We start from the raw sequence: 22,788 nt of genomic DNA, 5'->3' as shown, positions 1-22,788 counted from the left end.
AAAAAAAAAAAAAAAAAAAAAAGAATTGTTGATTCTTTTCTCCACCTTAAATGCTTACTGCTTTATCTACAGGGGCTCCAGCATGGCTCTACATATGGCTACGCTTGCTATTCGAAATGATTCAAACACCGTCTCCTCTGCAGAGCCTCCATGATCTCTCTCTTCCTTCTCTATGCTTTGTCTTGTTTGGTTGATTTTTTTGGTTTTTTTGTTTGTTTTTGTTTTTGTTTTTTGAGACACCACAGCTCAGCCTGATTTTGGTTTTTTGAGACAGGATTTCTCTGTGTAGCCCTGGCTGTCTGGTACTCACTCTGTAGACCAGGCTGGCCTCGAACTCAGAGACCCACCTGCTTCTGCCTCCTGAGGGCTGGATTAAAGGTGTGCACCACTACTATTCCTGGCGCCTTCTGTTTTTATTAATTTTTCTTGAGACCTGGTCTCAGCGTGTAGCCCTGGCTGGCCTGGAGCACACTCTGTAGACCAGGTTGGCTTCAATCAGGCTGTCTCTGCCTCCTGAGTGCTGGGATTGGAGGTGTGAATGCATCTCTGACTTCCACCCTTCCAGGACTCCTAGAGCTTTGCTCTGCTGTGTCCCACTGTTTGGAAGTGAGAATTTATTATTACTACTACTAGTTTATAAAGTGACTGGGGACAGTGGCTTATTAGAAAGCATAGGGGGCTGGGGAGATGGCTTCATGAGCAAGAGCACTTTCTACGAAAGCAGGAGAAAACTGGACATAGCTTTGTGTGTCTGTAAGCCTGGCTTTGGGGAGTAAAGCCAGACAGATTCCATGAACTCACTGGCCAGCCAGCTGAGCCGAGCCAGAACTGTGAGCTTCAGGTTCAGCGAAGGAAGGTAGAGAAAGAGAGGAAGGATGGGAGGAGCGGGGGCGGGGGAACCTTCAGGCAGCCGAGCTTCCAGGGTCAGCTGAGCAAATGTGAGCAGAATTTTGAACAAACCACAAAACAGAAGCAAGGTGATGTGGGTGTCTCAGGAGATGCCTGGTGCAGTGTAGACCAGCTCCTAAGGGGTCAGCTACAGACAGGCAGCGAAATAGCAAATTTCAGGGCAATGCCTAGGGCTCACCTGCAGGTGGCAGTATGATAACTCATAAAACTCACAGGTAGACACCTTTCTGTCCCCACCCGCCAACAGCAACAAAGGGGGGTGCACAGAAGCTGGAGGGCATGCAGGACACAGTAGACACACTTCTGGTGACTAATTTACATTCAGATGTGGCCGATTTGCCCAGCAATCCCCGCTACAGTTTTCAAGCACCATCCATTTTGGCACAATTACCATTCCTTTCAAATATTATTTTCCAGATCTGATATATTTAGACATAATTTTACATAGACACCCTCACAATATTTATTTTAATTACAACTACAGTTGAAACAGACACACAAAGGTTTTTTGTTGTTGTTGTTTTCTGGGTTTTGTTTCAGGGGCTGGTAAGATGGCTTAGTGATTAAGAGCACCAAATGCTCTTCCCAAGTTCAATTCTACGCACCTACCTGGCAGCTCCCAACCGTCTGTAACTTCTAGATCTGACACCCTCTCACACAGACACACATGCAGGCACAACACCAGCGCACAGAAGACAGAAGCAAAATTTAAAAAATCCTTTTTAGTGCGTACTGTTTTTCTGAGCTACCCAACACCCACTTCCTTAGCTCCAACTATTACCACTGCACAAAAATAGCAGCCCCATGCTTACCTCCACTCATCTGCCCATTCACGTACTTCCTTCATAATGGGTACCAACCAAGAAGACCAACAAGCTCATGTGAAGTTGTGTCTGTTCCAAAGTGCTGGACCAGGCAGAGTATGAGGCCAGAAGAATAATGGTGAATTTCATAAAACATCGTTTTAATTTTATTTATTTATTTATTTATTTATTTTTGGTTTTTCGAGACAGGGTTTCTCTGTGTAGCCCTGGCTGTCCTGGAACTCACTCTGTAGACCAGGCTGGCCTCGAACTCAGAAATCTGCCTGCCTCTGCCTCCCAAGTGCTGGGATTAAAGGCGTGCGCCACCACCGCCCGGCCCATCGTTTTAATTTTAATTATGTGTATGTATTGAGAGGGTTTATGCACGTGAGTATGAGTGTCCATGGAAGTCAGAGGCATCACATAACCATGAGGCAGAGTTAGAGGAGGCTATGAGCTGTTCTGTATGGATGCTGCCAATCAAACTCGGGTCCTTTATAAGAGCGATATACACTCTTAACCCATGGACTATCTGTCCAGCTCCACACCTCGTTTTATTTCAGAGAAAGGGTCTGATGTAGCCTAGGTTGGCCTTAAACTTGCTGTGTCGCGGAGGATGATTTGAACTATCTTTCCGATCTCCTTCCTCTATGTGCTTGAATTATACGTGTGCACAACCATACCTGGGTGTAGCAGGAATTCTGAAGAAAACACTGACTTGGGGACTTAAGTATAGGAGGAAAGACCAACTGAAGAGAGGAAATTGCATTAGCAAAGATATGGATGTTCAAAAGATATGGCACCTTCCGGAAACCACAATGGTTCAGTCTTAAGGGAGTTAGTGCTGGCCGGCCGTGAGCTGAGAGGGGAGTACTTGCTCACAGGCAGCAGCTGATCCTTAAGAGCCTTGCAACAGACTTTAAACATTATCTTGTAGATGATAAATATTTTAGTTCTAATTGGTTTTCCACTCTGCACTCTCAGTGATAAAGTGGTTTGACGATGAAAATCAGCCTGTGACCCAGGCCTGCTTCAGCGAACCACAGAATGGAGTGCCCCAGGTTTCTCCAACGGTCTCAACCCCATACTGCTGGCTTCTTTTTCCTAGACCCCTCACTTCCTCTTAGGCTAACCAGAGTCCCAACCTCACCCTCGGTTCCTCCACTGCCTTTGGCGCTGGGAGAAGTTCCTGGTTGTGTGCTCCCACAGTCGCCAGCACAGCCTGGGTCATATTTTTAGAACTATGTTTTTTACAGTCAGCATCAAACCTTAGGCAGAAAAATCCTGCTCACTATAGAAAGATGCTTAGCTCATGTTAGTAGGGGACACACATAGGCACTTTTGGGTCTTTCTACCTTTATGTCCTGGAGTGTTGCATCCTCCACTCAAAAGGCAGCACACCATCACTTCCTCACCACCCTTCCCTTCCCTGGACCACCCACCTACTCAGACTTCTTTTTTCCTCTAACATTCTCTTTGACTGTTTGCAGTACAATCTGCTATAAGTATAATTGAAAACACTTGCCTACACAGAAGAGGAGTTAATGCTCAAGGTCTGGTTGGAAGCATGATCTTTTCTTGTTTATTGCTCGGAACTGGGTTTTATATTGCCTAGGCTGGCTTTGCATGTCCTATGTATCTGAGGATGGCTTTGAACTCCTGATTCTCTTGACTCTACTACTTGAGTGTCTGGATTATAGAAATGTACCACCACACCTGGTAATAATTTATTATAATTTTTATTATTACTATATTTTATTTTATGTGTATATGTGTTTTGTCTGCATGTATGTATGTGTAATTCGTGCATGCTTGGTGCTCCAGGAGGCCAAAGAGGGTGTTAGAACCTCTGGAACTGCAGCTAGAGAACAGTGAACCACATGTGGGTGCTGGGAATTGAGCTCAGGTCCTCTGAAAGAGCAGAGTGTGAACCTTTCAGTCATCTCTCTAGACTCTGTTTTTTATTAAGTTTTAATTTTGAGTATCTGTGTATGTGTGTCTCTGAGTGTGAGTGGGTAGGTGTGTGTGTGTGTGTGTGTGTGTGTGAGCAAAGGTGCTCTCGGAGATCAAAGGCATTGGACCTTCCTAGAGTTGGAATCCCAGGTGGCTGTGAGCTGCCTAGTGTGAATGGTGGGAACCACACTCAGATTCTCTACAGGGCTAGGATTGCTGAGCCAGTTCTCTAGGCCTATTTATTTATTTTGATCCAGGGTCTCTCTATGTAGCTCTGGTGAGCCCGTGACTTACTATATAGACCAGATTGACCTCAAACTCATAGAAATCTGTCTGCCTCTGCCTCCTGAGTGCTGCTACCACAGTTGGCCCTATTTATTTATATTTATTTTACATATATACATACATACACACACACACACAATTTTATATAGTCCAGATTGGTCTTAAATTTGATAGTAGAGGATGATCTTGAACTCTTGATCTTCCTGCCTTGACTTCTCCATGCAGGCATGGCTACTCTGCCCAGATAAATCAACATGTGATATCACATGTCACTTCAATTTCTTCCCTTTTAGTCCCTGTAGTAGAGCTAGGACCCTGGGTCTTACACTTGCCAGTCAGCTGCTCTGCTGCTGAGCTCTACTCTGTCCCACCTCCCATATTCCTATATTCCATCCTACAAATGTTTAGACTCTAAGTCTGAAAGGTGGTGTTGCTTTACAAATGGCATCATTAGCCTGGCAGTGGTGGCGCATGCCTTTAATCCCAGCACTTGGGAGGCAGAGGCAGGCGGCTCTCTTGAGTTGGAGGCCAGCCTGGTCTACAGAGTGAGTTCCAGGACAGCTAGAGCTACACAGAGAAACCAAAAAAAAAAAAAAAAAAAAAAAAAAAAAAAAAAGGCATCATTATACTCCTTCCCCAGTATTCAATATTTGGGATCCAACAATGGACAGGTGGACATGGTGACAGGATGCAACTGATGACAGAGAACATGTTTCCAGGGCTTTCCTTGGCCTTCTATAAATATGGTCTGGTCAGGACGAAGATTTGTCTTGAGTATGAGCAGTCCTAACATTGAAGTGTCGTGTGAGAATCCACTCATTCCCAAGCCACACCTCTTGCATGACAGATTTCCATGTTGCTCTTCAGTACCCAGGCACACTTAATAGATTGAAACTCACTCTTCATTACTTCCCCTTCTTTCTGTTGAGTAGCTAATTCCTACTCCTCCTCTTTCTTTTTTTAAAGATTTATTTACATATAGATGTATGTGCGTGTATATATATATGTATGTATGTATGTCCATACATATGTACTTTTTTGTATGTAAATCTGTACACCAGAACACAGTTGTGAGCTGCCATGTGGTTGCTGGGAATTGAACTCAGGACCTTTGGAAGAGCAATGAGTGCTCTTAACCACTGAGCTATCTCTCTAGCCCTAATTCCTTCCCCTTCATTTCTGTCCCCCGCCACTCCCAGTCCACTACTCTAGAATAAAGTGGGGAAAGAAAACTCAAGTTTTAGAGCAAGGTAGGACTGGGTTAATTTGGGGCATATTATATTTTGTATTACTTATTAACATCGTTTCCTTAAAATTTTTGTTTTGTTTTGTTTTTGAGTGACAGGGTCTTGCCATACAGCTCAGGATAGACTCAAAACCCCTTTAAAATTATTTTTTTACTTTATTTGTATGAGTGTTTTGCCTACAAGTGTGTATGTGTACCATATATATGTGTTGTATCAGAAAATGGCCTTGGGTTCCCTGGAACTGGAGTTATAGACGATTGTTAGTGCCACAACTTTGCCGGCAGCAAAGCCTAGGTCTTTCTCAAGTGCTCTTAACCACTGAGCGATCTCTCCAGTTTTACAGCCTCAAAAGTCTTAATCCTCTTGCCTCAGAACTCCTGGTGAAGGGCTAACAGGTGGGGGCACACGAGATCTGTCTTCTCACTGTATCTAAGAATGAAATGAAGACATTAGCTGTCCTGCGGAGTCCCTGTGACTCTGGAATTCGGATGGTACATTGCCACTTCCTACAGATACCTAATCCCAAGGCTTCAAGGTTGCATATCACTTGACACTGAAACCTAAGATGAGCATCCTGGCTTCACCGCTCATTATTCCACTACCAAATGACAGCCCCCTCTTCTGTCACTGGTCATTCTAATTATGTAGGTCCTGGTACTTAGGCCCAGAGTTGTTCTCTTTAAAACTAAGTGACTCTATCTAGATTGCACACTGCTGGCTGGATCCCAGGCTTTTGCTCTCAAAGGCACTTTCAATTGCAAATGACATTCAGTAAACACTTAGGGAAAGAACAATTCACTTTCCTTATTTTAGTGGACTCATTATTGTTGCGGAGGCTTGGGTGTTCTTAACTGTGTTTTGTTGGCTTCTAGAGAACACATTAACATTGGCTGAGTTCTTGTTCTCCTGTAATTGGAGAGGTTGCTCTCCGAGCTTCATCTACCACTCCCCCATAACCGGCAGCTTCGCATAGGAATCTCTGTACTTTGCATCGCGCAGAACACGACTTTCTCACGCCTCCATCCACCCCTCTGCTGTGTGCCATTCCGTTTGCCGGCTATGCGCGCTTACCCTGGCTCCTGTGATGCGGAACTCCTACTCACCCTCCAGTACTCAGTTCCACGTCACCTTCTTTGTTAAGTCTTTTATATAGTGGGCAGAGGAACAGAGCCAGCCTTTCTCCATCTTTTTGGGTCCCTCAGCATTCCCCCAAAGAGCTATGTGTGTTATAGCTGTGTGTGTGTGTGTGTGTGTGTGTGTGTGTGTGTGTGCGTGTGTGCAGGTGAATGGTGGTGCTATCAAGAGGCCAGCGGCACAAAATCTCCTGGAGACAGTTGTGAGCCATCTGGTGTGGGTGCTGGGAACTGAACTCACGTCCTCTGGAAGAGCAGTCTCTCCAGCCCAAGACATTACTTGTTTACTCTTCTGCTGCTTCTCTCGATTTAACCGCTGGAAGGCCAGGATCTCTGCTAGTCGTTTCATCTTCTTTACCCAACACCTACCCTAGGTATGTGGCTCATTCCGTGAACAGACCAATCAAACAGTTCATCGAACACTGCGGGTTGTACGAACCAGATCCCCAAACGTTTCCAGCATTGGTCCTCTATTTCGGTTGAGCCGTCCTGAGATCTCTCCCCCCACTCCTCGAGGCCTCTGCGCTTTGCTTTGGTAGAGAGGACGTGATTAGAGTGTGAAAGCGCTGTTCCTCTGGAGCAGAGCTGTAATTCACTCACTCCGGCACGGAGGGGGTTACAACGGCCGGGGGAGGGGCGGGGGGCGGAGCCGAGTCCGTGCCACCTGCTGCGGAGCGAGCCGACTGACGCATGCGCACAGCCCCCCTCCAGGCTACCTGCCGGGCGGAGCGGAGGAGGAGCGCTTGCGCTCTGGGCCTTTTCCGCCGGGGAAAGTCTCGCGGGGGCGGGGCGCGGCGGGGCGGGGCCGCGTGGGGAAGTTCTCGCGGGACCCTGGCGAGGAGCGGAAGCTAGGTTGCTCTGCTGCTTCTGCGATCGGGCGGCGGCGGCGGCGGGGCGGGCGAGCGAGGCTGCGGCGGCGGCGGCGGCGGCGGGGACGGCGGTAGGGGCAGCGGGCGCCGCGGTCCGGGAGCAGCGGCGAGGTTGGCGGCCGCGGGCGGCAGCGCGGAGCGGGCCGGGCCGGGTGACGGAGCGGACGGCGCGTCACGGTGAGGGAGTGCAGGAGAGCGGGCGGGAAGTGAGCGAGCGGGAGCTGCGTCGTCCCCGCGCCGCGGCGGGCAGCTCGGGCCCGGTCTGCTCCGGGCTGCCGGGAGGGCCGCCCGCGCGCCGGGGGAGCCTCGGACCCGAGCGCCGCGGCTGCGCAACCGGCTCCTCGTTTCCCCTTTTGGGGCGCTTCCTTCCTGGTGCCGGTCTTCCTCCCGCTCGGGGCCGAGACCCGGCTCGCCGGGGAGATCCGCTGCGGCGGCCGGCCGGCTGGGCGCGGGGGAGCCCGGCGCAGCCGAGAGAGAGAGAGAGAGAGGCACGGGGCGCTGCTCTGAGTCAGGCTGACTGAGCCCGGGAGGCGGGGGATTCGGTGCCGGCTGCTAGCGCGGTGATTGATGCTTCTTCGACCTGCGAGGCAACCACGTCACCGTCTCCTGGCATCTTGCGGTCGAATTGTGTGCGGGAATCCACCGTGACTTAGGATGATGGTCTTGGTGAGAGTTGGGCGCTCCTTTTTTAGAAGTACTTGAGAGAAGAAAAAAAAAATACTTGTTGAGGGGAAAGGCAGCAGCAGCTGATGGGAATGCTGGAAGGAAGGATTTTCGGGGAGAGAGCCCCGCGCGTGCACGCCCGTTTGCGACACTCTTAGGTCGGGTGGGTTAGTAAGAAAGTGATTTTAGGCTCTCTTCGAAGGCTACGGGCAGTGCAGTGTGCCGGGGAGCCGAAGCGCGTTCGACGTCATCTTTTGGTGCTGTTGACACTCAAAAGAGGCTAGAGAAATTGGCTTTCTTTTGACTTCTTCACCTCTCTTTTCACTTCGCTATGCAGTTATTGCCTTCTGTCTCCATTCCACTCTACTAGGGACACGAACTGGATTTGTAACGCCAGTCATTGGTCCCTCCACTCCCTTTAAAAAAATTATCTACTTCCCCTTCTTACTGTTCCTCCGCTATAATTTTCAAGTTTCTGCCGGTCTGGGCACTGTTCATGTTCTCTGTCGTTCTAAGATCCTCTTTTCTTTTAGATGGAGATACTTTCCCTGTTAGCTTTCCTTTTAAATGTCCTCTGTATTCTTCAGCCAGCCAGAAGGGCTATTAGGGAGCCACAGGGGTGGGGGCATAGTGAGGGATGGTGGTTGGGGGTTAAGTTCTCCCCCCTGGGAACTAGGAAACTCAAAGGACTGAATTCATTCTTAAGTAGTCGATAGTGCCACCAGATCACAAGTGGATTTTGCCTGTTTGCTTGTGCTATTTGTATTTTGGTGTTTTCTTCACAGATCATGCTTTTGTGCCTAGTATTTTCCTTCTTTCTCCCTTCTTTTTTCTTCACTGTTAGTAAGGGAGATTGAGCCAGTTTGGGAGCTGAAAGACTCCTTTTTAAGTTTTTAGTGAGGTCAACTATTGTTAAATGAGAAATCACCCATGGAGTTTGTGAAGTAAGACAGCTTGAAATATAAGAGAACTTTGATATTTGTGAATTAAAGCCCACCTACCTACCCTAACTAATGATTTAGTCCTAATAAGGCTTTTAAAAGTGATTTTTAAATTTTTTACATGCTTGAGTGTATTTGCCTACACCTCTGTGTGTGTGCATGCGCACATGTGCACCGTGTGCATCCTGGTGCCCTCAGATGCTAAAGGAGGGCAAGTACCCTTGAACCGGCATTACAGAGGGTTGTGAGCAGCCATATGGGTGTCGGGAATTGAACCCAGGTCCTTTGGAAGAGCAGCCAGTGCTTTTACAGCCTGAGCTGTTACTCTCCCTGGCCCAGTAGTGCTTACTGTGGTGCTGAGGACTTTTCATGATGTCTATATGTGTGCAGCAGCCCTTGTGGAGAATTATGGAGTGTTAGACTTAGGAGACAGCAAAGCTGAGGTCCCGACAGGCACTCAGTGGTAGTCACCTGCTGATTGGCCACGGTTATTGAGATTTACTGTTTTGTGTTTGTCAAAGTTGATTTTTCCCCCCGAGTTGTGCCAAGCCTAATATACATCATTTTTATTTTGTTTAGAAACACTGCATTATCTGGAATGCAAATTTTAAATTTTGCTTAGTGTTTCCTCATTTTATCAGTGATTCTTAAAATTTGCATGTATAAACATAGCCTGCCAATTAAAAAAAAAATTTATGGTTGGGCAGTGGTGCTTTAATCCCAGCACTTGGGAGGCAGAGGCAGGCGGATTTCTGAGTTCAAGGCCAGTCTGGTCTACAGAGTGAGCTCCAGGACAGCCAGGGCTATACAGAGAAACCCTGTCTTGAAAAAACAAAAAAACAACAAAAAAAAATTTATGGGCTGGAGAGAGAGATGGCTCAGCAGTTAAGAGCACTGACTGTTCTACCAGAGGTCCTGAGTTCAGTTCCTAGCAACCACATGGTTACTCAGAACCATCTGTAATGAGATCTGACGCCCTCTCCTGGTGCATCTGAAGACTGCTACAGTGTACTTATATACATAAAATAAATAATTCTTTAAAATTTTTTTTATTGAAATTTTTTTTTACTTTGGGACAATGTCTTGATATACTGTCCAGGTTGGTCTCAAACTATTTTTCTATTGATTTATTTTGATGCACGGTCAGGGTCTCTCTGTTTAGTCCTGGCTTTCCTGGAACTCTGTCTGTAGACTAACTAGGCTGGTCTTAAACTCCGAGATTCTCCTGTCTCTGCTTTCCGAGTGCTGGGATTGTAGGTGTGCACCAACATTAGCCCTGGTTTCTCTTTGAGTCATTCTGCTTTTGCTACCATTGGAGGGGACCCTGTCACAGTTAGGTAGTGGCAGCACTCAAGCAAGATTGCAGAATGTGAATGGAACAACTCAAAAATAGCTGCAGAAGTCCCTAAAACGGACCAGATTCACTAGGCCCCTGCCTGCCAGACTAAGCCATGAAAGCTGAGGCCCTCCAAGTTGTGAAGGAGACTTTCAGACCAACAAACCTGCAAAGAAGGTTCGAGGCCAGGCCAGCTGCTTGGAAGAAGCAGAAACCAGCTGAGCTGTTGGGCAGAGGTTAGACCGGAGTCACTTGGAAAAGGCACTCTCCAGCCCGCTGAGCTGCCTGCCTGCAGGCTGTGCAGTGAGCTCCAGGCTTCCCCCTTCTGTGAGCTGACACTCATTCTGGAGTGGAATTTGGTTGATGCAGCTGTCTTTGAGTCATTTCTGCTCCTGTAAGCAACCCCTCACCCACACTCGTGTAACTCACTCCCATACACTTACTGCTTCACCAGGTTGGACTTTGGTGGGCTCCCTGGCTGGGCTGAGTACACTGTGTTGTGTCTCTCCAGGAAAAGTTTTGTCACACAACAAGCAGGCACCCAACAATAAATTAGTCCTTGAATGGGCTGATTTAAAAATAGGTTTGCAACAAATACTTGGATTTAGTTTGCCCCGCCCCCCTTGGAATTGAGCTAGAACCTTGTGCACGATGGTCAGGCCCATACTCTCCCATGGATCCAGGTTCTATAGCAGTGGCTACGTTTCACTCTAGTGCTGGGGAGTGATCTTGGGACCTTGCACATGGAAGATAAACTCTATACCACTGTGCTATATACCTCAAGCCCATGCTCAATTTTTGGGGGTCCTCTATTTATCTTCTATAACCAGGCTAGTTTCAGCCTCATTCTGTAGTTGAGTGTGGCCTTGAATTTCGGATCCTTCTGCTTACCTTCCTAAGTGCCAGGATTGCAGTTGTAATCCACCACACCCTGTTTACATAATGCTGGGGATCAAACCCCGAGCTTTGTGCATGCTAGGCAAACACTCCACCAACCTGGCTACATTTCCAGCCCCCATAATTAGTTCTTATGTATGTAAAGTAGCATTAAGACTGTGAGGTGGGGTGACGTACCTTTAACACATGTCAGTCTGTCTGGTGCTATGATGGAGCAAAGCCTATTGCATAGAGCATGCTAAGGAATACATTACCACTCTCCTTTAAACTTGCTGTGTAGCTTAGACTGAGCCTGACCTCTCCATTGCTCAGATTACAGGCATATGCCTTCACACCTCGAACCCAGGGCCTTCAGTATGATAGGCAAGTGCTTTACTGAGGAGTGTCATCAACAGCTCCAGGCTCAGTCCCAGTTTGTAATTAGTGGCGTTGTTAGTGTATCTGTCATAAGAGTTCTTCTGAGTTCATACATGTGGGTACGAGGTCTAGATTGACAGTCACATGTAGACTTATAGTTGAAAAGGGACCCATGATACTAGTTAACCCCGTAACCATCAAGGTGGTTTACTAGTAGGTGCTGTTAGCCTTGTTCCCTATTTGCCATGTTACTAGGATTTAGAAAATGTAAGTTGCTTCTCTGGCCTCACCTTATTTTGCAAATGCTAAAGAAATAGTTGATCTGGGCCTTATACCAAAGGATCTATAAGGTCTTTGGTTTGTGATCTCAATATAAAGTCTTAGGGTTTCCATTGCTGTAAAGAGACTTCATGACCAAGGCAATTTTTATAAAGCCTTAATTAGGGCTGGCTTACAGGTTCAGAGGTTCAGTCCATTATCATGGCAGGAAGCATGGCAATGTCTAGGTAGATGTGGTGCTAGAGGAGCTGAGAGTTCTACATCTTCATCTGAATGTAAATAGGAGAAGACTGGCTTCTAGGAGGCTAGGTAAAGGGTCTCAAGGCCACACCTCCTAATAGTGCCACTCCCTGGGCCAAGCATTCAAACCGCTGCAGAAGTAATACATGCTTACTGCAAAAGCAGTGAGGGTACTGCACAGGAAGCCATAGTATTCTGCTACATACTAGTAGAGAGGGCAGTTGTCAGCGTCCGTTCATGTGTTATGCTCTTTACGCAAATTGGATGGAGAGCTAGGATTATATTGTTGTCTTTGAAAAGCAGGAATCAGTAAAACTCAAAGACTGTCATTGTCAAAATACCATGTAGCAGAATGCCATGCATTTTATGTTACTCAGAACCTGAGACAGACAGACATCTGCAGCACAACTGTACAGCGGTAGGAAAACCACAATCAGGCTGGGCATTACTCAGGCTTAGCATGTACCCTGTGTGCCAAGTGTTTAAGAGCCCTAGAGTGGATCCCTGCACTAGTTTAACAGGGTGTGCTGATGCAAGCCTATAATCCCAGCACTAGGGAGGTCATCCTGTGCTACATAGAGTTGGAAGCCAGCCTGGGCTACAAGAGAACACGGGCAAGGTAGTTTTCAGTATCTGGCACCACATTCAACTCATTTGCAGCAGGTCCTGAGTAGTTCTTTAACACTAAGCACTGTGGTTTATACCTATAATCCTAGCACCTGATAGGACACAGCCAGGGGATCGACCTGAATTTAGGGCCAGCACAAGCCACAGTAAGAGTTTGTCTTAAAACCAAAACTCAAATGTCTAAACTTGTGAAAGGTGAAATTGGTTTTTTTTTTTTTTTTTTTTTTTTTTTTTTTGACTCAGTGAAGTTTTTATTAAATCCACAGAAGTAAAAACCATTTTGTGAAGAGGGACTGAGGGACGGGGCCAGCAAGAACAGGAGTCAGGCCATCAGAAGGAGGACAGGGTATGGGGTGGAAATACAGAGACCAGAGCTAGACTGGGCTGGCCACAAGAGCCCCAGTTTTTTAGTAATCAGTCACATGCAGAAAATCACAGCAGAGGCTATTTGAGATAGCTCAGCGAGTAAGGGTGCGCACTGCCAAGCCTGGGGCTGAGTTCTGTCCCTAGAACTTACTTGGTGGGAATTGAGAACTGACTCCCAAATCTGTCCTCTGACCTCCCCATGTAGGTGAGTTTATGTGTACAAACACACAAATAGATAAATGTGAGAAAATTAAATAAATCAATACTTCCATGTATGTGGCATATAAAAATTAGCATTTCATTTAGAAAACCTGAATGGATTAGTTTATCCATAACAAAGGAATTCCAATCTTTCATTAAAGAAGGCAACAAAAATCCTATCTATACACAACATTTTTTTTTTTTTAATTGAGACAGGGTTTCTCTGTGTAGCCTTGACTGTCCTGGAACTCACTCTATACACAACATTATTAAAGGAAGACTCTGAAGGTAAACTTGTGTACAATGATCTTCACACACACACACACACACACACACACACACACACACACCCTGTCTGGTGACTGAGCTAGGGTTCCATTGTTTAAGCCATACTTTCCCCCGGAGCTGTCACTCCAGCTCCTATAGAGTTGATAGTGCTGTGCTCCCAAGAAGATTCAGGAAGTGACAGGGCACATTAACAGTACCCAGTGAGAGCATCTCTGAGCTGCGTAGCATACAGCTCTAGAGCCCATCACATGTGTAAAGTGCAAAATAGTTTTAATCATTGAAGTGATAGGGGAATTATATCTGAAATGTAACCTAAAGGAGTTTATAAGATTGTATTCTTAGCTGGTGGTGGCTCACACCTTTAATCCTAGCCGAACAGAGAAACCCTGTCTGGAAAACAAAACAAAACAAAGGTTGTATTTTTGTTTAAGTTCTCATATTCTTATTCTTTGTCTCCTGCTCTCCTCTTCTTTCTCCCACTCTCTCCCCCTCCCTGTGGAGCTAGACCAGCAAAGCTAATGTTGAGCCTTCATGGTGTGGAAAGACAGGAGAAATGCCATTCATTCAAATATTCTGTCTGTTACACTGAGTAAACATTTTAAACCAGACCCAGATTTCTGACTGGAAGATTGTATTAATAGCTACCTTCTAAGATACCCTGAGCATTGAGTCATATACGCGTGTAACACACACACACACATATTTGTCACTCTTTCCAGGTGTGTGTGTGACTGGAACTTAAAAAAAAGAAATGCAAATCAAAGAGCCATCAGGGCTGGGGAGATGTTAGGAGGTTAAGAGCGTGGATTAATTCTTCCAGGAGACTTGTGTGTGGGTCCTGGCATTTTTGTAAGACATCTTATAGACACCTTTAATTTCAGCTCTAGGGGATCTAACAGCCTCTTCTGGTCTCCTGGGCACCAGGCATGCACATGGTGCCCAGATGCACAATCTACTCAAGGCACCCAGATATATTTGAGTCTTTTTAGAAAATTGTAGCTATCAAGAATAACTACAGAAAATTATATTGGGGATTTAAGAGTACTGGGGTGCACCTTTGTATTTAATACTTTTATACTTGCTAGGATTTTTCTTCGTTTCTTCTCTTGAGAGGCGGCACCACATAGAATAGCTAAGGGATGACTGTGAAGAACAAGCCATAGTGCTGTTTTTGGGGTAATAGGCTTCAGACTTTGCTAAAGGACTTCTTACCAGGTGATCTCTTTCCCCTTGACAACACTCCTGCTTCCCTGTTTGAATATTCCCAGGCTTGCTGCTTAGCCTATTTGCAGTTAGGCTTGACTAATGCCCCAGTGTTAACCTTAGAACAAACGAATACTAGTCACCCATGCCCCTCAAATGAGCTGCTAATGTGATAATTATCCAAGAGAGGTGCCACTCTAGATAATCTGCTCCTGTTCTGCTGGGGCCCTTGTTGTCTACCTTTGTTTAGTTTGTTTGGGAACAGTGTCTGCAGACAAGAATGGGGCTTCGTTTTCCTTAGGTATGTGGAGGTGAGGCTGTGCTGTGCTCATGATCACACTGTCCCAGTTCAATGTCACTGGATACACTGGAGAAGTAACAGACATGTCCACCTACTGCTTACTTGGTGTAGGACTCCTCACTGAGGAGAGCATTTGTGTGACAGGAATGGGGTGAGACTGGGCTCTGACTATCCGGCACCAGCCTGTGTTTACCTGTCCCCAGAGAAGATCCTTGAGGTGGTAAACTTGATAGTAGGTTCTTGTCTCAGCACTCCAGGGGCGAACCAGGAGGATCATCTCAAATTCTAGGCCAGTCTGGTGTACTTATAAGGAGTTCCAGGCTAGCTGAAATTACATTGTGAAGCCCATCTCACCTCCAGACTCGCTGGGACAGATTCCTTTTAAATAGAAGTGAGAACTTCAGCCATGCTCTTGTGCTGGGTAAAAAAATAAGGTAGAGGCAGGCTGTTCCTGCATGTTAAACTCAGGCCATCTATTTGAAGGACTAGGCAGACCCCAGATCTTGGGTATCATGTGCAAGAGTGGATTTCCACCACCACCCCCTCCAGCAAAGAGTGCTGAGCTGTCTTTGTCTGTGACCAGATGACAAGTTGGGTGTGGATGAAGCTGCTGCTCATTGTATCGCAGTCAGTGGAATTAAAAAAGGTTCCAGGCTTGTTCTCTCATCCCTTCATGAGAACAGATCAAGGTTTAGTTTCAGTAAAGAGTAGAGACCCTAGTCCTGCGTGTTTCCTCACAGGGGGTGGGAGCATCTTGGTTCTTAGGGCAATAGCCGGTGGCGAGGGACGGGAGGGAGTGGCCCCACCTTCAGGGGGGCCTACCTTTAATGGACTGCAGGAATTGCCTTGGGTGTGGGAGATGTGAAAAGGGGTGCTGGAGGAAAGGCTGAGACTGACTGAAGGAGGCTCTCACCAGCTCCAGAGTTTACACCCTGCGGGAAGGAAGAGGAAGTGCATTCTGGCATAGTTTAGGCAGCTGCTGCTATTGGTTGCTGGGCCTGTCAGTCGCCTGGGGCTGAGATTGAAAAGAGGAAGGAGAGCTGTTGCCTGGAAGGGAGGAGGAGGAAGAGGAGGAGGGGGCTGAGCCCTGCGGAGCCAGGGGGCGTGGGGGCTGGGAGTGTAGGCCAATTGGCAGGGCGGGGCTGCCTTCGATCTGGCTACTTCTCTTAATCATCGCTCTTCTGATCCAGGGTGGCATTGTGTGTCCCAGTGTGCAAGAATAGCCCCAGAAGAGGAAAGGCTGAGCCTAGAGCTCTTCAGCAGGGAAGATTCCCTTCCCCCCTGCTTCAGGCTGCTGAGCACTGAGCGGCGCTCAGAATGGAAGCCATCGCCAAATATGACTTCAAAGCTACTGCTGACGATGAGCTGAGCTTCAAAAGGGGGGACATCCTTAAGGTAAGAGCTCATGTGGTCGCTTCTCGTGCTTGGCCGCCTTCCCTCACTGTGGCAATACACAAAGAAGCTGTGCTTGCTCTTTTGTCATCAAGGTCTGATTGGATAGCTTCAGTAGATGCTAAGTGGGTTATTAAATGTGACATGAGAGTCGCTGTGATGTGTCGTCCTTAACTGCCTTTGTGTGAATGTCTGTTTTTCTGTTGATTCAGGAAAAGTCAAAGGAAAGGGATTTGAATGGCAGGCTTACCTTATGAAGTTGCATTAAAAATAAAAACATGAGATTTTAAAAAATCCTAAATGTGATTTTTTTTTTTTTTACTGTAAGAGCATTTCTCTAGTCTTAAAAGTGCATAGAAGAATCTGCATGTTGTGGTAGGATCCTAGTGGATTAGAAGCTGCTTAGAGAGGTTGGGAGTATATCTATGACCAAACTCACTCAAGAGTTCAGCGGCTTATTTCTGAGAAAACTAATGGAATTCTACATCATAGTGTTTAACTTGTCCTTATACACGTCAGATTTTGGCTTTCTTTAGAGGAGCTAGAGTAATTACTGTACGTTAAAATCTAGCTGCATAAAAAAATTGATCCAGTTTCGAAGTGAGTCACTTCATAGTTGTAGCTTATTGTGCCCTGCTCTGACATGAGCGCTGGCTCCGACCTGCACATGGTGATTTACCCAAGGGCTGGAGCAGGTCACCCTTCTGGACATCATTTTTCTTTCTAGGGTGAGCGTCGTCTAAGTGTGGGGATTTAAGTGAAGAGTGCTGCCCATGTCTGTCCCGCTGCTGTTCCTCTGAGCCTCAGTCGAGATTGTTGGGAGTGACACCTTCTATTTATGGAAGAAGACAGTGAAAAACATGACTTAGGAAGAAGTATAGAGACTCATGTGAACCTGTCAATAGTTAATGTTTGCCCTCAGTGCTCAAAGAGAGGCAGTGTTGTGTGACAAAGCTTTCCCCAGGAGCTGCAACACACGGCCACCCAGCCCAGATAGGGAGCTAACAACAGACTTAAAGTATGGACGCTGTAAAGTCCAACTTGGTGAGCCAGTGGGTTTTATTGGAGTGAGTTACAGGAATGTGGGTGAGGGGTTACGTACAGGAGCACAAATGACTCAAAGACAGCTGTGTCATCAGGTCCCACCCCAGCATGGGTGACAGCTCACAACAGCTGGGAAGCCTGGAGCTCACTGCACAGCCTGCAGGCAGCTCAGCGGGCTGGAGAGTGCCTTTTCCAAGTGACTCTGGCCTAAACCTCTTCTAGGCAACTGGTCTGAACTCAGTATTTTTACAGCTCTTCTTCCTTGAGCCTTCTCTTGACAGCTCAGCATGAGTGGGAGCTTTCAGTACTTACTTTGCCAGGGAGAGCCTGGTCAATGCATCTGGTCAGTTTCAGGAACTTCCTGCAGCTATTTTGAGTTGTTTGCCTTCCTGTCTAAAGAGCTTTCCTGCTGGATGGGATGGTTCAGTCTCAGAGGAACTTTTCACAGATTTCCCATCGAGGCAATGGGTTCTAAAACTTACAAATCAGGGAGCTTGACTTTGAAGTCCCCCTGTGCTATGACTGCTGTAGTCATTCCCCCTGCGTGCCTTAGAAATGTCACTTGAGCCGGGCGGTGGTGGCATGCATCTTTAACCCCAGCACTTGGGAGTCAGAGGCAGGCGGATTTCTGAGTTCGAGGCCAGCCTGGTCTACAGAGTGAGTTCCAGGACAGCCAGGACTACACAGAGAAACCTTGTCTCAAAAAAACAAAAAAAAAAAAAAGAAATGTCAGTTGAACTTCACAGGAGGCAGTGCTGGAGGGCTGCTCCCAGAGAAGGCTCTGTGGTCACAGAAAGCTCTTTAAGAGTTGGACAGAAGAGAAGCAGTCCTGGCTTTAGAGCACCAGTGTCCTCTGTTGCTGGCTTCGTACCTAGAGCAGTAGAATTTAGAGGGAACGTTGGCCACTAAGTGATGGTGCCATTGGTACAGAGGTCATTTGGTTACTGTGTACAGTAGATAATCCACTTGTGCTATCTCATAACGAGGCAGTTTACTCAGGCAGGCAGCATTTGCAGCCTGTAGAAAACTCGTTAGAGCCAGTTTCTGTTTATTTGTTTTTTGGAGACAGGGTCTCTCTGTAACCCAGGACTGCTTAGAACTCACTATAAGTCCAAGATTATAGGTGAGGCCCACCATGCCTGATACTGTTTTGTTTGTTTGTTTTAAATGCATAAAGGCCCCAGTTAACTTACTCTAGTAGCTTGAACTTGTAGGGCTGGCAGTTCATATTCTTCTTTTTTTTTTAAAATGTTACATGGTTTTTAAAATTTTTTTTTATTTATTTTTATTTTCTATTTTTTATTTGTTTTTTCAAGACAGGTTTTCTCTGTGTAGCCCTGGCTGTCCTGGAACTCACTCTGTAGACCAGGCTGGCTCTGCCTCCCAAGTGCTGGGATTAAAGGCGTGCGCCACCACCGCCCAGCACAGTTCATATTCTTGTTAGTGTACTCTATTGCCTGTTAACACAGGATCAACAGATTAAAACCAGGGGCTCTAAGCAACAGCACTCCCCATGACCGTCTATGTTTGTCGTAGACCTAGACCATAAATGATTGACAAGTTGTTCATGTCCTCCCCAGGTGTTTATGATGCAGAGGGAGAATCATAAGATTCATGTTTTACTTTCACTTTCTATTTGGGGAGAGAAACCCATACACTTGAGTCTTTCTAGCCTGCTAGATACATGGGGTATGAAGCCATGATGCCAGCATTGCTTTTGAACAGTAGCCATTAGTTGTTTGTTAGTAATCTTGTGGCTGTACTCCAAAACATGACAGAGCGAGAGTGAATATGAATGTGTGTGCTAATACAGTGCTTGCCCTTTGTCTCCTAGTTCTGAAACAGCTTCGTGAAGAGGAGGGAGATGCTCTGGTAAGCGTTGTTGGTAAAACGAGCAGTTTTCCCCTTTCTATGGGGAGTAAACCAGCTTCGTCACTGCTCCGTGTCATTTGATGGCTCTTGTGAACCCAGACACATTTAAAAGTGGCTGGAGTGGCATGGATCCCTTCAACTTCGATTGACATAGGGAGACACTTGTCCTCTCTTTTCTTTTCCTGTTGTTTTATTTTTGTTTTTTGTTTTTGTTTGTTTTTATTTCTTTGCTTGTTCTGTTTTGAGGTTATATCTGTTGCCCAGGCCGGTTTTAAATTCATCCGCCTTTCTTGTCCTTTTATGTAAGTTTGTGTTTTGCTTGCAGAGCAGGGGGACTGGGGCTTAAAAATGGAAGGATTGTTCTTGCAAGCTTTAAGCTTTTGCAAGATTGAATGCACTTAAGTTTCCCATCCATGTACAGAGACTTGGAATGGGCCATGAGTAAAGGACTAGGGTTGTAGCTCAGTGGTAAAGTAGGGAGTGTGAAAAACTCTTTGTCTTGTAGTTTAGCCTTGGCCCACATAAAACTGACATGTTGGGATGTATGAGTATGTGCCTCAGGTATGGCTGCACAGGGATCCAGGGGTCATTTCAAGTCCACAGACCTCTGTGAATTCTGTTAGTATTCACTCACTACCTTCACTATCTTCCTGAACTGCTTGAGAAATAGCTTTGGGTTCACTTTCTGCTTTTTGAGCTTCTGCCTGTCTCTGCTGCTTGTGTGGTTCAGGGTTGCATTTACTAAGCATGCCTTGAACCACACTCTGGGTTGGTTGCGTTTGCTGTTGGAGAAGAAACACAATCCTTTCTCTCTTCAGCAGCTCTGCAAGAAAACCACATTACTGTACTGAGGAACTAAGCAGCCAAGGCTAGGGGTTGAGAAGAGGAAGGCACCTTAAAAACCTCTTCACTTGAGGCTGGAGAGACAGCTCAGCGGGTAAGAGCACTGACTGCTCTTCCAAAGGTCCTGAGTTCAAATCCCAGCAACCACATAGCGGCTCACAACCATCTCTAATGAGATCTGACACCCTCTTCTGGTGTTCTGAAGACTGCTACAGTGTACTTGCATATAACAATAAATAAATCTAAAAAAAAAAAAAGAAAAGAAAAAGTCGGGCAGCGGTGGCACATGCCTTTAATCCCAGCACTTGGGAGGCAGAGGCAGGCAGATTTCTGAGTTTGAGGCCAGCCTGGTCTACAGAGTGAGTTCCAGGACAGCCAAGCTACACAGAGAAACCCTGTCTTGAAAAAACAAAAACAAAAAACCTCTTCACTTAGATTTTTATTTTTACATTTATTTATTTATTTATTTGCAGGTAGGTGGGTGGGTATGTGTGCCACAGTATGCCTGTGAAGGTCAGTCATTTTCTCTCCTATTGTGTGGTTCCTGGTGCTCGAGCTCAGGGTAACCAGTGTGGTGGCAAGTCCATTTACATGTGAAGCTCTGTCCCCAGCTTTTATTAGGGAGGTGTAGAGGCCCAAACATGGAGTGCTCCAGTCTTCAGTGTGTGAGCTAAGTACCTGTGTTGCTTTGGGCTGTTAGGAGTAGGGAGGATGCTATGAGAGATGCTAAGGGGAACATCATGGCTTTCTGCCTGGCGTCTAGTGGTGTCTGCATCTTCTGTGTGATATTTGAGTAAAGTTATAAAGAATAATTTAGTGTTGGTATAATGAGAAATCCATTTATAATTACCTGAGGGGAGTATTGGCTAAACTACAGTGTTGTGTTTTAAGTACTTGTTTCTGTTCTTAAAAGAAATTTAAGCTAGGTGGTGGTGCACATCTTAATCCCAGCACTTGGGAGGCAGAGGCAGGTGGATTTCTGAGTTCTAGACCAGCCTGGTTTACAGAGTGACTTCCAGGACAGCCAGGGCTACACAGAGAAACCCTGTTCCAAACAAACAAAACAATCAAAACAAAAAAAAAAAGACCTTTTTTGTACCTGTCTTTTTTATTATTCTACAATGTAATGGAAAGCTGTTCTTATGCTTGTATTTAATGTGCTGTAAGCATATTTTCCCCCTTTAGTGTGTTCTTTGCTACTTTTACGCCATTTGTGTGTGTGTGTGTGTGTGTGTGTGTGTGTGTGTGTGTGTGTATTTGGTTTTCATATCTCTAAAGTGTAGGATCCACAAATGAGAGAAAACACTTGGTATTTGGTTTTCTGACACTGACTTAATTCCTTTAATATAATTATCTACAATTGCACCCATTTTCCTGCAAACTATGTAACTTCTTTGACTGAAAAAAAAAACCAGTCTATCGTGTGTGTGTGTGTGTGTGTGTGTGTGTGTGTGTGTGTGTGTTCTCCATGGCTTAGCTACTGTGGCTCGTGCTGTGGTGAACACTAATCAGAGGCCTCTGATCTTGAGGTTGAGTCTTAAGGACATAGGAGAGGAATGGTGCAGCTTGGCCACGTGGCCTGTTTAGTTTTAGGTTCTAGTTTTTCATTGTCTTCGTGTGTTTTCATGTTGTACGGTGTGTCTCCGTGTGCATGTGGAGGATAAGAACAGCTTTGTGAAGTCAGGGCTCTCCTTCCTCCGGCTCTTTTTTTTTTTTAATTCTATTTAATGGCGTGGGGGTGCATTGTAAACATGTCATAGCATGCGTATAGAAGCCACAGGACAGTTTGTTGGTGTTGCTCTGCTCCTTCTGACATGTGAGTCCTGAGGATTGCACTTGGGTCCAAGCCTGATGGCCAGAACCTTTACCTGCTGAGTCCTCTCATTGGCTTTATTATTTAAAGGCATGCCCATGCTGATTTCCATAGTGGCTGGAGTAGTTTACATTTACATCAAAAGTGTATAAAGGATTTCCCTTTTTTAAAAAAAATCTTCCACTTGGGAGGCAGAGGCAGGCAGATTTCTGAGTTTGAGGCCAGCCTGGTCTACAGAGTGAGTTCCAGGACAGCCAAGGCTACACAGAGAAACCTTGTCTCAAAAAACAAAAGAAAGCAAAACAAAACAAAAAAAGTAAGCATTTATTGTTGCTTCTGTTTTCGATTTTTAAATTTATTTTCTGTGTGAGTGTTTTACCTGCATGGGTGTCTGCAGCGCAGCAGCACATGTGTATGCAGTGCTTGAGGAGGCGGGAGGAGGACTGTCTCCTGACAGCTGTGAGGTGGGATCTCTAGTTTTCATTTTCATTTCTCTGATGGCTGCTGAGGTTGAATACTATTCATACCATTTGGGGTTTGTTCCCGTCACCCTTTGCCGGCTAGCTGCTTGCTCCATTTGTTGACCAGGGGAATTGTTAATGTTTGCATCTTATTTTTGCTTTTGTTTGTAGGTATTGATTGCAGATGTGTGTAGGTACTGATTGCAGATGTGTGTAGGTACTGATTGCAGATGTGTGTGGTACTGACTGCAGATGTGTGTAGGTACTGACTGCAGATGTGTGTAGGTACTGATTGCAGATGTGAAGTAGGTACTGATTGCAGATATGTGTAGGTACTGACTGCAGATGTGTGTGGTACTGACTGCAGATGTGTGTAGGTACTGATTGCAGATGTGTGTAGGTACTGATTGCAGATGTGTGTAGTACTGACTGCAGATGTGTGTAGGTACTGACTGCAGATGTGTG

At 46.0% G+C, this 22,788-nt stretch overlaps 1 protein-coding gene across 3 annotated transcripts in view; it reads left to right on the top strand.

Annotated features, from left to right (window-relative positions):
• The first annotated feature begins 7,159 nt into the window (after positions 1-7,159).
• Positions 7,160-22,788, top strand: part of Grb2 (growth factor receptor bound protein 2) — a 67,657-nt gene continuing 52,028 nt past the window's right edge. The window contains exons 1-2 of one of the 3 annotated variants that reach the window (XM_031350535.1): positions 7,160-7,376; positions 16,089-16,293. In XM_031350535.1, coding sequence (XP_031206395.1) covers positions 16,216-16,293 — 78 coding nt within the window. In that variant the 5' untranslated portion in view covers positions 7,160-7,376; positions 16,089-16,215. Of the gene's footprint in view, positions 7,377-7,517; positions 7,866-16,088; positions 16,294-22,788 lie in introns of those variants that run through there. The other 2 variants (XM_031350537.1, XM_031350536.1) reach the window with 2 other exon arrangements.

The sequence above is a fragment of the Mastomys coucha genome, unplaced genomic scaffold (assembly GCF_008632895.1).
Source record: "Mastomys coucha isolate ucsf_1 unplaced genomic scaffold, UCSF_Mcou_1 pScaffold5, whole genome shotgun sequence".
Taxonomy (NCBI): domain Eukaryota; kingdom Metazoa; phylum Chordata; class Mammalia; order Rodentia; family Muridae; genus Mastomys; species Mastomys coucha.
Note: the sequence above shows the minus strand (reverse complement) of the source record. Positions and strands in the feature narration are given on the sequence as shown.